At 36.2% G+C, this 17,757-nt stretch overlaps 1 protein-coding gene across 2 annotated transcripts in view; it reads left to right on the top strand.

The window, feature by feature from the left end:
- Positions 1-17,757, top strand: part of LOC106872480 (leukocyte tyrosine kinase receptor) — a 466,463-nt gene that overhangs the window by 328,511 nt on the left and 120,195 nt on the right. The window contains exons 7-8 of one of the 2 annotated variants that reach the window (XM_089349709.1): positions 2,653-2,809; positions 15,316-15,492. In XM_089349709.1, the coding sequence (XP_089205835.1) occupies positions 2,653-2,809; positions 15,316-15,492 (334 nt within the window). The remainder of the gene's footprint in view (positions 1-2,652; positions 2,810-15,315; positions 15,493-17,757) is intronic. The other variant, XM_089349710.1, reaches the window with a different exon arrangement.

Below are 17,757 nucleotides of genomic sequence, written 5' to 3'. Positions count from 1 at the left end.
TGAATCTATAAAATTATGGGAAAGTAGTTCAATATCACGACATTTTTTTGTTCAATTACATCATTAGTTAACTAACAGGTCAAAGTGTTAAGTCTTTCTGTATTGTAAATGAAAGCTTAAATATGGAGTGTCCTATGAAAAATGATATGGGCAGGCGTGTATGTTTTTTGTTTTCAATAAAACATTTTAAGCTAATTGGAGCTAGAGACTATTATCTAAAGAATTGTTTTGTAGTCAAGTTTACAAACCCATTAGACGTACGTTAATATGGCATAAATAAGCAAACCAGCCTAAATTTATCAGAAACATAAAACGTGAATGTATGAAATGCAATTGAACAACATTATCTATCAATTTAGTATAAAATCAATATATGTCAGTTTAATATGTTCATAATGTCATAAACAGTAAAATATATATAGAGAGTCAAACAAGAATACGCAATGATAATAATACAAACAGTATTTTAACTCCATCATCCTCTACAGCTTACCAATTCTATCAATGGCGGAAGAACTCAAAGCCACTAAGATATAAGAAATCAGTGCATTGGTTTTACCTCAGATTAAATAGATGCGACATGGCAAGAATTCCATAAAGGGGTGCAGAAATTGGTGCAGGAAATGGATATTCATTGGGGAAGGTGTGAATGAAACCGAAAATTATGGGGTGGTTTACCAAGATCGGTTAGGTTTTGTTAACTACAGAAACAAGAGAAGCAATGCCAATGCCAGTGGCAAGAGAAGTATATTTGTACAGAGGATGGGAAGGAAAAACTCGGCGTATAGATTCCGCAGTGGTTGCTTGACACAAACAGTTGTTACAACGGGTGACCACCATCTTGGAGGGAATTCAAGATTCGTGACAAGGATAAGTTAATCTTGCTTCTTTGCTCTGTGGATGAGCGTTTTCCAGCCTCAAGTACCTTTTGGACGTAGGGCAAAACAGTATCATCTTTAAGTAGTGTGATGTATCTTGAACCACAATTTGACCGGATGTTCCAGAGCACTGAGAAATAGAAGATAGAAGTTAATGTTCGGTAAAGCCCATACGGAAATTGTCAAGTGGACAGTTCAGCAGAAATATAAGACGATCAAGAAGCGGGTGTCACAAAAAATTATTTCACATTCTTTCGATGTTCATTTATTCTTTTTTCAGCTATATATAAATACAAGTAAATAATTGTGTAGACACACACACACACACACACACACACACACACACACACACGCACACACACACACGCGCACACACACACACAGACACACACACAGACACACACACACACACACACACACACACACACACACACACACACACACACACACACACACACACACACACACACACACACACACACACACTTCTTCGATTTATCTTTTCCTTTTCTCTTTAGTCCTTGACTTTTCATTTCACTTTTCTAAGCTTAATTCTTAGACTTTCTAATATTGTTTTAGAATTCATTATTCTTTATTATGAGTTCAGTATTTTTTATTATTATTATGAATTTGCCTTGTTACTTCATATAAACTATATCTAATTTACTTCCATTATCATATTACTGATTTATTTATAGACATGTGTTTATAGTACTTTATTTAGCATCAACGGCCTTTTAAATTGATATTTTAGTGACTTAAATAGCCAGCTATCCACTTTAATTTATTCAACTTAGTTTACTTTTATTTACCTTTTCTTTAATTGTCCTCTGAGTTCACCTCAATTTTAAATATCAAATTGACTTTTCTTAACATATATTACAACTACGCCTTATTGTTTTACTTCCTTCAGTCTCCTAGTATTTGGCTACATCCTTGTATTAATGCTAAAATTTCGCTTCTTGCTTGATATCCTCACGGGTTTTGAAAAGATTATGTTAATATAAACTTTTGGATATATCAGATATGAGTCAATCCACTATGGACTGATATGTATATTGCAACACTGTATGGTATAGTTGTGTGTGGTGTGGTGTGATGTGATGGTGTTGGAAGGTGGGAGAGGCGAGAGTGGGGGAAAGCAAGGATGGGGTGTGGATTAGGCTCAGGGTTGGGGTATGTGGGTAAGCAGCGGGTGGGGGTAGAGGTGGGGTATATGTAATTTATATATGTCATTATTCAGTTTTATTTCAAGATTTCTTGCCAATAGAGAAAGAGCATGTTTCTTAGCAAGATCCAAGGCTCCTTCATTAGGAGTTCAGCATCAACAACAGGATATTTTTGTTTTCTTGGGTATGTATGTATGTATGTATGTATGTATGTATGTATTGCATTTTGGACTTTGCCGAAATTAGTATGGGTTACATGTAATATGTTGTAATATTTCGTAACCATTATTCATGTTCATGATTTTTGTGAACCATATATATATATATATATATATATATATATATATATATATATATATATATATATATATATATATGTATATACATATATATATATATATATATATATATATATATATATATATATATATATATATATACACACGCATACACACACACATATATATACATATATATATATATATATATATGTATGTATGTATGTATGTATGTATGTATATATACACACATATATATATATATATATATATATATATATATATATAATTTCTCTTTTCTTCTCTTGGCATTACAACACTTCCAAGGTGGATGATAACATGAATGAAACTATTCCATTGATAATAGCTGGTGGCGGCGGCGGCATTGGTGTTGGTCCCTTCCAGAAAGATCCGTCTGTCTTATACTCGGATATTGACTTTACTATTAATGGAACAAACGGAAATATGTCCATTTCCGGTGCTGGTATGTTTGTTTAGCTATATAAAATCTTCCCTCTGTTGTTTCTTTGTTTCATTTCTCTGCTTTTAATCTGCGATAAAGTTAATTGCTTTCTATGTATTTACTAAGCAACTTTAAAATGTTATGTAAAAAATGACTTCGGTATCCATAAAAGATTCTTCATAGGTCGTTGCCTAGCTCTCACGATTTAATGGATCTAAAATGGATGAGACATAAATCTTCTCCTGGAGCAAACGCTTGTCAATCACACATGTAGTTAGACTGTGTAGATATGTGTTATCTAATTGCAATATATTAGTGAACTTTGAACGTTAATGGAATGTCATGCTGAACGACAACATCTACATTACCTTTGAATGCTCCGGTGCATCCACCATATGTTATAAAGTAATTTACCCCTTTTCCCTTCTCTTTAGAGATATCATGCCTCTGCATGATATAAGAATAGTAATCTTTTTCCCCATCAAAAGTGTTATTACACTTACTTACTGAATGTGCAATCTGTGACTGTATCTGCTAATGGTAAGAACTATATAACTTTGATAAACTATGTGAAAACATAAGTTAGTGTTAAATTATTTAATGCAGAGCATCAAACGATTAATTTGAAATAATTTTGCGGCGACGAAAAGCTTAATGATTAATGTTGTTTTACTATTTAATCGACAAGTGCGACAGACAACTAAGGCTATGTTTCGGTTTCATTATATCTCCTCAATGAAACATTTAATTCACCATACTTGCTGAAGTAGTAATATGACAACCAATAATGATATATAAAATAATATACATTAATAAGTAGGAACATTAATCATAGTCGTTGTTTCTCAATCAATTAAATGACTTTCTTTGTATTAATTCCAATGTCTTTTCATTAACTATAATTAGTACTGTAATTTTTGATTTGATGTTTTCTTTTAAATTTTCGGTTTTCCTCCCAGTGATATCAAATTTAGGATGCAGCTCTAATGTAAATTAATTAACATTTATATTTGCCGTATTTAGTAAACTATTTCTCTTATGAAAATACATTACATTAAAGGCTTAATTATAGGCGCGCAGTTTGAAAGAGATTTAAGAAAAAAAAAACAGCATATTGAAAAAAGCTCTACTTTTAACTTTTGTACTTGTTAAAACAGTAAATAGATAACATTTAATCTGATGCGTTTAACCTAATGTCTACTTTAGATCCCACTAATTAAACGTAAATGAATGTGATTTAATCTATTATGTGTCAGATAACCTGTTAGATACTTATTTGTGCATTCGTATTAACCGAAGTTCTGCTAAACGATGATCAATAAAACTGATATTCTAATTTTCTTCAATTAGCTATATTCCCCTTATTCTGCTTATAACTGCCCTAAAGAACAGGGCTAGCAACAGTGCTGTATAATCGATGCGTTTTATAAGATTGCATGGTGGAAAAGATTCACACTCTATGTATCAAGAAAAATTTCTAGGTACACTGAAGGGAAAGCCTGAGTAAAGCAAAGCATTATCATGAAAGAAGGAATTATATTAAGCGTTGTTCATGACTTACAATCGTTGCGACGTATGTAAAATGAAATTATTGTAATTAAGGATAAAATCAAAGACAGAATCACGCATATCTAAAGTCATATTCCACATGACTGCTCATTCTATGCAAATATAAACCTTCCATATGATATAGGAGTTCCCTTAAGGGGCACAGCTTAATTACATAGTAATGAGTTTGATAAATGCAATTGATAGTATAAAGATAATTGTAGCACAATTTATGGAAAGAGTTGATGTTGCATTTGATTTTAAGACTTCTTTTACAGAATATCCATTCATCCTCCCATCCCTCCATCACTCCATCTCTCCCTCACTCCCTCCATCCAGCCATGTATCCATCGATACATACATGATAAACAACAGGGACAAAGATACAACCAAACTTCCACGTTGTGATACAAGATGTCGGTTCTGTTATACCGATATGGAAGATACCACACACATGATCGACAGCTGCCCCCAAATATCTGCAAAATACTGCCTGTCATGAGGCATGAAACATTTGCAAAGACTATTTACAGTGCTATCCGCAGGAAGGATTTCTCTGAAGTATACATTAAAAGTATATCAGAACCAGCATGTATTCATACCTTTAAAAACAAAGAATACCGCTGGATCACTCCAGTAAAAACAGCAGTTCGTTACAAACATAACAGACCTGATATTGCTCTGTGGGACTGGAAACAAAATCATGCACTGCTGTAGAGGTCAGCTGCCCAACAGATGTGAATGTACCATCAAAAGTCCAGGAAAAAGAGAATATTTCTGACGAAATAATGCAGAACGTACAGCTCTTGTACCCTGACTATAAGTTGTCCTTCAATGTAATCTTGTACTAAAATATGAAGTTACTGTTGTTTTGTCTCAGGTTAGCTCTGATTAAACTATTCCACTCTTAAATATTCTAGCTTAAGATATTCCCTCTTTCAATCGGATATTTTTTGTCTGGGATTACATTGACCCACGTGTTTTTAGTTTTGAAGATAGTCAAGTGTGATTTAAAAGATACTTTCCTGCTATTTCTCGCATGTCGAGTGGTCACATAAATATTGACAGTGCCGATTAATACGATGCAATTACAAGTGCAATAATAGGAACGCAGCTAATATTAATTATGATAGAATATTTAGATGAAAGTCATTCTGTGCTATGTAAAAGTTCGTTAGAATGCAAACATTTCACAGAGTAGATAATATTTCCCGGCAAACAAATATATTAGACTCTGATGTCTTCATCCTATTCTCTATTAAAAGTTTTTTTTCCGATAAAGAGGTTGCGTAAAAGGGTTAGCACTAAAGGACAGCGGAATACTTCGGTACGTAAATAATTACATGAGATTTAATCTTGTTTACTGTTGTTCAGCCGATATAGGTATTGATTCTGTATTTATTTAATAAGTATCAGAACTACTTAATGAACGTCCAAACTGATGATTTCCCTTACCACATTTCATTTGCGATTATTTCAAAATACAGTAAATTGCTATTTTATAACCTGGTTACTTAATATTTTTAACCCAAGGGAAAGATTTATCATACACAGAGCATTAGGGAAGCCGAAGATGAATATTGGACAATTGATTGCATCAAAAGTTAGTGAAAGCAAAACTGTACTGATTAAGTGAAAAGATTTAAGATTAGAGTAGAAGAAATAACATGTTGTGAGGCTGATCTCTTTCCCAGCAGTATTAGCAGCATGAGAGGAAATAGCTTCTCTGTATACTTACATTTGATTTTCCCCGTTGAACTCTTACTCAGTACAACTTGGCACTAATGAAACAACTTGGCACTCAGTACAACTTGGTACTAACAGAGCCTCAAGGTTATATAATATTTTGAAGAGTTTTTACTCATGGAATGTATAATACTTTGTGAAATTCAACGCAAAGTAAATAAACTAAAGCGTATAATGAAGGCCCAAGAGTTTTGAGTTAAAAGCAAAAATGCAAAGTCTGGTTGTTTTAGTCATAGTGAGTCAGTGTTAGACTCGAAAAACTAATATCATTGGCTTTTTTTTTCTTGTCAACATTTTATTTCTTCTTATTTCATCGACCCCAAAAGGGCTAGTGCTTTAGGATACCATTGTAGAAGAGCCCTGGCATGTTGCATATCTATCTATTTATCTATCTATCTATCTATCTATCTATCTATCTATCTATCTATCTATCTATCTATCTATGAAACTCCGTCGGTTGCCACGACGAGAGTTCCAGTTGATCTGATAAACGGAACAGCCAGCTTGTAAAATTGACATGCAAGTGGCTGAGCACTCCCCAGACACCTGTACGCTTCATGTAGTTCTCAGGAAGATTCAGCGTGACACAGAGTGTGACAAGCCTGGCTCTTTGAAATACAGGTACAACAGATACAGGAACAAAGAGTGAAAGAAGTTGTAGTGAAAGAGTACAGCAGGGTTCGTCATCACCCCCTGCCGGAACCTCGTGGGGCTTTTTAGGTGTTTTCGCTCCATAAACACTCACAACGCCCGGTCTGGGAATCGAAGCCACGATCCTACGACCGCGAGTCCGCTGCCCTAGCCAACAGTAGCATCGTCCTTTATAGGACTGCCACATTCTGTTGGCATATATACTTTACTATTATAAAAAATTATAGTGCACAAAAATCTATTTAATACATATGTCTATCCTCAAAATGACATACTTATAGCTAAAAATTATATTATCTGTATTGATCTTCGTGCAGTTTGTAAATAATTGTGGCTGGTTGCAAAGCTGGTGTGAGCTTTACTTTCTTGCTTCTTTCTGTTTGCCAAATGTGGTGCATGTGATTGCTTGTTAGTGTATGATTTTGCTAGTTTTACTATGTATTCTATATGTGTTGTGAACGTTGTGGAGGAGTTTTTTGTAACTCGTAGTATTTTTGTCTTCTGTGTATATGTGTATGTGACTATGTGTGGGTGTGTATGTATTTATGAGTGTGTTTGATATATTTCTGTTGCGTGGTATTTGTTATTCTCTAATGTTACATGTAAAGAAGGAAAAACGGTAGATTGGGAAGTTTGTAGATAATTTCAAGAGGATTAAAGTAGTTTTGCAGCTGTTTGTAACTGACTTGGAGTTGAAACTCTCTCTACATATTATGGAAGTGTGGCAAGTTGGAGATGTAAATTGGGAAAATTACCTTTAGAATACTCTTGAATACTCTTGACGTTTCGTTATTAAGAAGATAGGCTTGGCAACATGGCTGTGTTTTGTAATATGGTGAAGGTGGAGCCAGGTCTCCTTTATTAGATGTGGACAGCCGCAAACAAAGTGGGAAACATTGTTAATGGTGATGTTAATTGAAGTTGTATGAGTGGGAGATTTTTCTTGTTGAATCTGTCATGTGTTAGTTACTTTATGGTTCATAACGGAAATTGAGCTATTATGACAATGGCTAAGACAGTGACAACGGTGGTTATGATGGTGATGAGGATGATGATGATGATGGTGGTGGTCGTGGTGGTGATGATGAGGCTACTGCTATTGTTACCGCTGATGATGTTGTTGATGGTAACAACAACGACGATGACAATGATGCATGATGAAAATAAAGTTCATGCTTTGATTCGAAATGAGAAATCTAATGAGTGTTAATGGTTAACACCAAAGTCTTGGTATTCTGCTGTTCAAATCAAACGTTATTTACAAACAGCAAACTTCAGTAGCCTATTGCGTCAGTTTCATCGGGGTAAACAGTCTATAATACACGGATTATTTTATGAGTAACATTAAGTCTTCGGAGTATTTCATTAATAACTTTTTCATCCCTTATCGCTCATTCCCTTGATTAGATGTATGTGTATCTTTCTGTGTGGGACTCTCTCTCTCTCTCTCTGTACACACACACACACACACACACACACACACACACACACACACACACACACACACACACACACACACGCACACACACACACACGGGCTTCTTTCAGTTTCCATCTACTAAATCCACTCAGAAGCATTTGGTCTGTAGAAGGCACATGCCCAAGGTGCCACCCATTGGGACTGAACCCGAAACCAAGTGATTAGGAAGCAAGCTTCTTCAAACACAGCTACGCTTGCGCCTCTTTCTCTAATTCACAAAGTAGTGCTAAGTCCTTTTGTTTTTAGTTTTATTTATTATACGCTCTTTCCATTTTGAGCTTTGAGATTTGACTGTTTTCTATTTATCTTCGTAAGGGTCAAGCCCAATTTTCCCGGATAACACTATAACTGTTGGGTGGAACAAGTTGTTCAGTTTGTTGATATCTAGTGTGTCTTTTGATGTGATTATTATTTCTTGAAGGGCTCTGTTGTCTCTATTTATCGGTTCATAGAGTTGTTTATTTTATATTTTGCGATGTTTACTTCTGTTTTTGTTCTTTCTTCAGTCGGTTTGTCGCCATCCTCAGTTAGAATTGGCCTGTTATGGTGTGTGTTACGTTGTCAGTTGTTATGTGTTTCAGGTTTACCTATGTGCGTTGTTGATTTGCTGTGCTGTGCTATTTATTTCTAGTTTGGGTCGCTTTGCAGAGATTTTATTTTGGTTTAGCCTTTTATTTACTGTATACGTTGTTATCTCTGTTGTGTTCCTTTCTTTGTGAGATCTTATGTGTTTTCGGACATATAATGTCTGATGTGCTATTTTTCTTTGCTTGCAGCCCATTGTTTTGAGTTGTCAGGTGTTTTGTTTTATATTCAGTGTGTATTTTGTCTATTAGTTTGTCTATTTTGGTTTGGGGCACATCTCCCTCTCACAGGATATATCACCAGACATTTGCAAGAGTATCTTCCGAGACTTATTTCCCTCTGTCAGTATTATTTATCTGTATTTGATATGCTTCTTTTATTATACCTGTATATTTTGGTTTTTGTTTTGCAATGCAGAATGCATATATCACTTCAATGTAGTCCTGTCCACCATTCTCTTTTAGTTTTGCTTTTTGCTTTTGCTTCGTTTTTCTCTTGGGCAGTGATATTAAATGAGAGGTCTTCCTGTTCAGTATCATTTTGGTTTGGCTCAGGTTCGGTCTTTTTCCTGATAGGAATTATGAGGATAACGCACTTACTACCTGTAAACTTAGGTGTCCACAAATTTTCAGCAGTGTTTCGAGTGTTTAGAACCCTCCTGATAATCCTTGCTACTTCTAAGAGACAAACTTTTTGTAGGAGCTCTACTGGGAATTCTATTCCAATCTCTTCCAGCCATTTGTTTATATTTTGGCACATTGTTCCCAACGCACCGAGTATTATAAGCACGACCTTTACTGTTCGCATGCTCCAAATTCTTCCTACTTCAAATTTTAAGGGACTGTATGTTTTTTTGTTTTTTTTTTTGCTTTTCTTCATCTTTCTTTACGATCCTAGAATCAAACGCACATGATGGGTCGATGAGTAAGCAACTTCGCTTTTCCTTATTTACAATCGTTACATTTGGTCTATTACTTTCTATTTTCGTGTCCGTTTCAATTGGAAAGTCCTACAGAATCTGACATTTCTCTCTGACATTATTATTTATTATCATTGAGCGAGAGAGAAGGGCGTGCCAGCAAAGTGACACTGGCGTAAAATTTTCGAAACCCAGTATACCAATCATGACTGCCTCTCTTATGTGCGCGACATTGGTGACCTCATATCAAGATAAACAGCACCCGACCTTGCAAGTGGGTCCCAGTTAGAATATGTGGTGCACCTCGTCCATCACCACTAGGTCCAGTCTGTTATGCTCTCGCACCTGATCTGTTTGGATTGGGAAATCCCAGAGGGTTTTGCTAGTCACCGACTCCGTCACTCTCTGCGGTTTGTGCTCATACCACGTCTTGCCTCTCAAGTATAGGGCATTCGTTCGTGATACGGGCAATAGTTTCATCCACTCTATTGCAAATATGGTACAGCTGAGACACTTGATCATTCTTGAGGTTCACCTTCCAATTCGTGGCCTGAGCTTGATCCTGCGCTGCCATTATAGTGCACTCGGTCTGTTTTTTTAGGGTTCCTTTTATCAGCCAATCCCACCTATTTTTCCCAGCAACTACTGTTGTGGCTACATGGAATTGATTGTGCAGTCCCTTCGTGCGTAATTCTTCTTCGTCCTTTTTGCACTTCTTTTGTTTTCTCTCTTTTTTCTTGCTTTCAGTACTCTCTCGTTCCTAACTGCTACTAGCAAGGTTTCCTTACTTGGGCTAGGTATCTCATTAAACTCTCAAATTCGATACACACGCAGCCTTCCACTCTTATCAGTCCCCTTCCTTCATTGGCTTTCTTCATGTATAGGCGATCAGTGTTTGAACGTGGATGATGGGCTCCATGCAACGTTAGGAGCTTTCTTGATTTCCTGTCCATCTCCTTTAGCCCCTCCTCTATCCACTTCAGGATTCCATTCTCACACCGAACTATTGTGGCAGCGCGCGAGTTTATTGCCGAAATTATGTTTCTGGCATTCAGATTTGAAGTCAAAATTTTTCTTGCTCGCCGTAGGTACTCTCTTTTTCATTTTTCCTTCATGCCATGGTGTATAATTCCATTTTCCTCAAGTATTTCCAGGTATTGGATTGAGGTTGAATTGCCTTCATCATTTCACTCCTTGGCAGCCATATGCCTTCTGTCCTGGACAGCTTTCCTCGTCTCATCACCATCGTACCACACTTTGAGAGTCCAGATTTCATCTCAATATCACTGGAAAAATTTTGCACAGACTGGATTAGGCTGTCCAGTTCTGCCTCTGATTTTGTGAATAGCTTCAAGTCGTCCACGAATTGCAAGTGGTTTAGTTTTCCCTTATCTCTTCCCAGATCATACCCCAGCTTTGTTTTTCTATAGTATTTCACTCAAGGGAATCATACCCAGCACGAATATCAGTGGAGACATATTGTCCCCTTGGAAGATTCCTGTCTCTATTTTCACTTCTCCTAGTACTTGCCTCCCTGCTGTCAATTCCGTTCTCCAGCATTTCATGCTATTCCATATAAGGATTCTCATATTCTCTGCTATTCCATGCGTTTCCATTATTCTTATTATCCACGAATACGGTATCATACCGTCTGTTTTGCGATAGTCAGCCTATGCCACGCTCAGGTTTGCATCACTTCTCTTGTACTACCTGATAATTATATTATCAATTAAGAGCTGATCCATCGTCCCCCGGCTTCTTTTAGCCCGAGAACCGAATCTTTCTTTTTGGCTTCAAACTTGAGCTTGCGTCGATCAATGTACCTCAGGTTGAGTGGTGCTTGATCCCGGTCTTCTCTAATATATCGGCACAGCGTCCTCACTATCTCTTGTTGGTCATTATCTTATTCTTGTGATATAACTCTTCCTATTACTTCTGCTTTATTTGCTGAGAATGCATTTACATTTACACTTGGCCCTACGTCTTCATTGCCGCCTTTCATTTTTCTGTTTTCACTGGGCACGTTATCTGTTGGTGCAGTTTTATTTCTATCTTCTACTTTCCTTTTTATCTCTTCTACTTCCATGTCTGTTAACCACCCTTTTACTCTTTTTATTCTTGCCTGCTTGGTTAACCGTTGCTCACTTGTTTCGAAGAGTCCTATCTCATTCCATTTTGCCTTTATTCATTGTCGTAATCCTCTTCTGCTGGGTTCACTTCTGATCTAGCATTCAATTAGCGTTTGGCTTGCCTCTTTATCCCACCTTCTTCTCTGCTTCTAGCTTTGTGTACAAGCAATCTCTGAATGAAGACCGGATCTGCATTGCTTAACCACAGGGCACTTGCCAGGCGAAAGGCAACTTTTGGTTCCAGCCTCATTAACATCATTATTTGATACATTTATATTAGACATTTGCACTCAGCATTGTGGTACATGATTTAAGCTGAGCCACCAACCGAGATTTTTAACGAGACACCAACCAGATTATTATTATTATTATTATTATTATTATTATTATTATTATTATTATTATTATTATTATTATTATTATTATGTTGTTTTTTTTCTTCTTCTTTCTTCAAATTTTCTTCCATTTCTCGCTGAGTGTTTTCTGTACACCTAGGGCAGAGAAACTCGTTGTATGCATTCCCAGTTCACGCACGCAAATTCATAGGTAAAACATGTATTTAAGAAAAAAAAGTTCATGAATGGATGTTGTTTTCACAGCGATAATGCTCTTCTCAGTACATGAGTCGTTCCAGTTAGCACGATTTTTTGCACTTCCTGTAGGGATGGTAGGCCTGGTATCATTTTCAAATAGGTTTCAGTCCCTTTTTTTTTTTTATCATTCCTAGAGATCCTACAATCACTGGTATGGTAGTCGCCTTGAGGTGCCACATTTTTTCAATTTCTATTAGCAAGTCTTTATATTTACTGATCTTGTCTCATTCTTTCGCCGCTATATTATGATCAGAGGGAATACTCATGTCAATTAATAAACACGTCTTCTTTGTCTGATCTTTTATAATAATATCCGGTTTATTAGCTTTTATAGCCTTGTCAGTATGTACGGGGAAGTACCAGAGAATCGATACATTTTCTCCCTCAGTCACAGCTTCAGGATGGTGTTTATACCATTTGTCAGCGGTTTTGATTTTATAATGCTGACATATTGTCCAGTGTAAATACTGGCCAACTCTGCCATGTCTTGTTTTATATTCTACAGGTGCTAAGACTCTACACCCTGAGATTAGGTGGTCTATAGTTTCAATCGCATCATTACAATATCGGCATTTTGGGTCAGCTCCATTTTTTATCACATTGGCTTGGTAGTTCCGGGTTAATAAGCTTTGGTCTTGAGCAGCTAATATGAAACCTTCACTCTCTGCTTTTAGCTCTGAACTTCGTAACCACTGATGCGTGCGTTTCTGGTCGACATCAGCTTGTCTGCTACTAGCAGCATACTTGCCATGCAGAGGTTTCTGTTCCCATCTGCTAGCTAATTTTTCATGTGCTTTTGTCTTTGCAATTAATTTTATTTTCTTTGCAGCAGCAGTTGGCGCATTTCCTTCAACCTGATCAAGTTGGTGGGTATCTAAGAGTTCGGTAGTGAACTTTTTGCTCTCTTTCAGAATAGAGTGAAGTTTTTTCGGTCTTTCATGTTTTTCAACAAGTTTCAGCATCCAATCGTTGGTTGTTTCAAGGTATTTGGCCAGTCCGATTGTGGTGGTTTTGTACGTAAGTTCAAGCTGGATCAAGCCTCGACCTCCCTGAGCTCTGGGAAGGTAAAGACGATCCACGTCTGCCTTTGGATGGTGCATCTTATTACAAGTCAGTAGCTTGCGAATTTTTCTATCAATTTTGACTATTTCACTGGTATTCCAGTTAAGCACATTGAAGCTATAAAGAACAACTGGGACTGCTAAGGAATTTATGGCTAACACCTTATTATATGCATTCAGCTCAGACTTCAGAACTGCTCGAACTCTTCTATAACATTCCTTCCTAACCTTCTCTTTCATGCTTGCATGCTGGATACCAGAGCTTTCATTTATTCCTAGGTATTTATAGGTTTGTTCCTGCTCAAGTTCTTTTATTACTGTTTCGACATCTAATTCTATTGAACTTGACTTTACTAGTTTCCCTTTCTTAAAAGTGGCTTTGGCACACTTTTCAAGGCCAAACTCCGTGCCGATATCATCACTGACTATGTAAATAGTACCTGAAGCTCTTCATCATCTTTGCCATATAGCTTTAAATCATCCATATAAAATAGATGGCTTATTTTCTTGTTGTCAATTTTGTAGCCATACCTTGTTCTATTCAGTTCACTTGAGAGTGGTATTAGTGCTATGCAGAAAATTAGTGGTGAAAGCGAGTCACCCTGGAAAATGCCACATTATTATTGCCTTTGCACAGCCTCTAACGCTGGAGATGTACTACGGTGTCAGCTGTTCACTACCAGTGAACTAAGTTAACACCTTTTATATTTCGAGCACCTTCTGGAGTATTCAAATGGTTCCAAGTAGTGCTGTTTTCTGCGAGTGCGCCACTTTTATTTCAGTGTATTTGTTCCATATTATTATTATTATTATTTATATTATTGAGAGGTGGTCAGGCAAACCATCAGAATATCAGACAAAATACTTTGCTCTTTTTCCTTCGATACTTTGAATTCATTCTTTTCCCTCTGTATTCAGTTTTTCCTTTTATACGCCCCGGGGTTCAATACAGGTTTGCTTAGTAACGGAGGGTCGAGGTACTCGACTCTTTCCCTTTGTGACCTAATTTGACACAATTAACTGTATTACTATTTTAATTCACTTCATTACCATCACCACCACCGTCGTTAAAATGCTCCGTCATTGATTGTTTTCAGATGAATTCTGCGTAGTTGTTATCCTGATGATCGATTAACGTGCCTAAATTTGAAATCTCTCCTGTTTTCCTCTGTACAAAAGCCATATTGATTATCTAACGATGTTTAATTACATAAAATCAGAGTCATTTAGATCTTCTAGCTAATGCTCTCTCAAGTGAGCTATTTCGGTGTTTACCTTCACCTAAATTAAAATCGTGCCGATACCTTTCATTCATTTAGGATCGATAAAATAATTCTCAGTAACATCGACCGTTAAATCATTTCGTCTTGTGGAATATTTTAATAATAGTTGCGGTTGTTATTGGTGCTGTTGTTACTGTCCTTGTTGCTGTTTAAGCATTAATCTTTTAATCGAGTATATGTACGATCATAACATCCTCCACACTTGAGCCTACCGCGTGTTGTTCAATCACAATATATTCATGACTACACTTTTGGATATGTCCTTCCTTTTTACTATGGAACAATGTAAGTTTAGTGAGCTTTCTTCCTTACTCTTAGCATGTCTCGCGACAGCGAGGAGCTGGTCTTGTTTGCTCTCAACGACCTCATTAGGATACCTACGTCGAAGTGGAGTAGAGATACGAGTTAACGATATAATATTCATCGTTAAAGCCATTATATTTCTGAGTATTGCCCAAAAGACAAACAAAAACTGAATCAATAACATCTCAGTAAATATCATTCTCAGATAAATTTTAAAATTTCTCTTCAGGTGCTGGTGGTGGTTGGAGTGGTGAGACATACTCACCACTTGCAGGAATGTCTTTATTAAGTGGCAGCATTGGAGGAACAGGATGCCCTGGACCAAACGGACGTCACCATGCCGCCGGTGGATTTGGAGGAGGAGGCGGAGCTTGTCGTGGAGGAGGAGGTGGTGGAGGCTACAAAGGTACATTCCTGATTGTTATCAACTTAGGCGTGACTAACTGAATGTTTGTATCGCTTTTTTATATGACTGCTTTAGAGGAAAAGATAATGTTTCGGTAAATCGAAACCAAAACGCAGTCTCATTCCCATCTAAAAGGAAATTCATTTCAATCCTGTTGCTAATAAATTTAGGACGTTGGATAGTAGGCCTAATCTGTCTCTCAGTTTAACTCTCCCACTTAGACCTGACCGGCTCTATTGTAATAGACTCTGTTTCAAGCAATCCTACCAGGTGTCCATTTTAAGGACAACTCTTGATTTCATCCCTCAAATCTTGGAAAGACTGGCAAATGTTGTGCTATTCTTCCTCCTATGACAAAATCATAAAAAAAATATTGGGAACGTACGAATGCCTTAAAATATTTCATTTTACTTTCGGCCAGACTATAAGATCTTGTATGTATAGGTATTAGGAACAAATAATTCATAATATGCAATTAATAGTAATTAATAGTAATTGTAAGCAATTAATAGTAATTGTGTATCAATTGGAATAAATCCCGTAACAGTAATACTGTATAGCTAATATCAAGTCTGTAAACGGACAGAAGTTTGTACTAAGGAAATTACCATATTTCACTGATTTCCTTTGAAATGGAAAGGTAACAGACAAAAGAGATAGGTAATCGTTAAAGTTTATTTTTATGACAGCTATTTTTGACTGTTACTTTATTTTCCTAAACGTCGAGACAAGACTGTGGTTAAGGATGGAATGAATATGGGGCTTCTATATTTTTTAATTTTTTTATTTCCGTTAATTTATTTTTGGTATTTTTTCTCATTGTATTTCATGTTTTTGTCAATGGAATACTAAAAATAACATCATTGTCTAGGTATAAAATAAAGAGAAGCTAAAGATTATCTAGCAGTGCTTTGGACCATATTCATCTGAGACGCGTATGTACTTAACTATTGTTGAATCGTATTAATGCAGTAATGTGTATAACATATGTAACATTCAGTAATTTTCAGCTGATAATGTGATTAAATAATTGTAGTGATTTGTGAAAGAAGCCTGTTCTTTCCATCTTCTCGTGTTAAAATTCTTTTGTATATACTCTACGGACACTTGAGTATTTCCACATGTATATTCAGTAAAAACTAGGAGTCCTACTGTATAATATCTGGTAGTTGATACCCGAAGAGGAACATTGGAGAGCACATTATAAGGTTATTATAAGGTTATCATATATATCTTGAGAGTTACTGAGAAAATGAATAAACCTAGATGTTTAAACGTGCAATATAGATTTTTTCATATATACGATCGCAATTCGCTAGTGAATCTAGTTTATTGTTTACTGCCTCTTGTTTTTTCATTTGACCAACAATTATTTATTTGTTAGATTCCGAAAAAGACATTGCAAAATATATATTCCATAGAAACCATTATATATTAACTGTTATTATTTCTTATGGTCTTAAACAGCAATACGGCTTCTGATATTTCTTTTGATATGTAACATAACCCTTGCACATGAAGGTAATAGACAAGAAGTTATAATTTCGAAACTCCTTTTATGCCGCAATAATTCGTTGGAAATCCGCTTAATATATTGTTGCTTTATCGATTTCGGACAAACTCTATCTTCTTTACAAAGGAACGAATCAAACGTCATATGCTATAAATGTTATCAAAAGAGAATCTTAGTATTTCATGTGAGCAGGTATTTAAAATAAAAACAACATTTTATTGAAGTGGTAGTTTTATATTGCTAAATCTCATCTTAGGTTCAGTTGTGATAAGCTAATTTCATTATTTGAAAGGAAAACATAATGACATCTAGTGACACTAATTCACTTTCTGAATGTTACGTTAAATTTCTTGTAACCACAGACTCGGTAGGGATATGTTTCTGCGCTAGCCGATGCATTAAATGTTTATACCCCAAAACTGTCAATGTACCATGTTCGTGCACAAGGCTCTTCATTATAGCTCCGTGAACATAATAGTAAATAGATAAGATGAGGTGAGAACTGCTCACTACTAAAATCAGTATGAGCATTACATTCTTGTCAAATGTTTCTTTAGTGCAGCATTGAATCAACGTGGAATCTTTCCGGCGCATGGCTTCTCCAAGTGTTCCTGAAATAATCAGAACGAATTGGATTTAATTCACTCTCTTTCTTTCTCTCTCTCACTCACTCTCTCTCACTCTCTCTCTCTCTCTCTCTCTCTCTCTCTCTCTCTCTAAGTATCTCTCTCTCTCGCTCTCGCTCTCTCTCG

This window comes from Octopus bimaculoides, chromosome 3 (genome assembly GCF_046866305.1).
Source record: "Octopus bimaculoides isolate indiv1 chromosome 3, ASM4686630v1, whole genome shotgun sequence".
NCBI classification, from domain to species: domain Eukaryota; kingdom Metazoa; phylum Mollusca; class Cephalopoda; order Octopoda; family Octopodidae; genus Octopus; species Octopus bimaculoides.
This window is presented reverse-complemented; position numbering and strand designations above follow the sequence as displayed.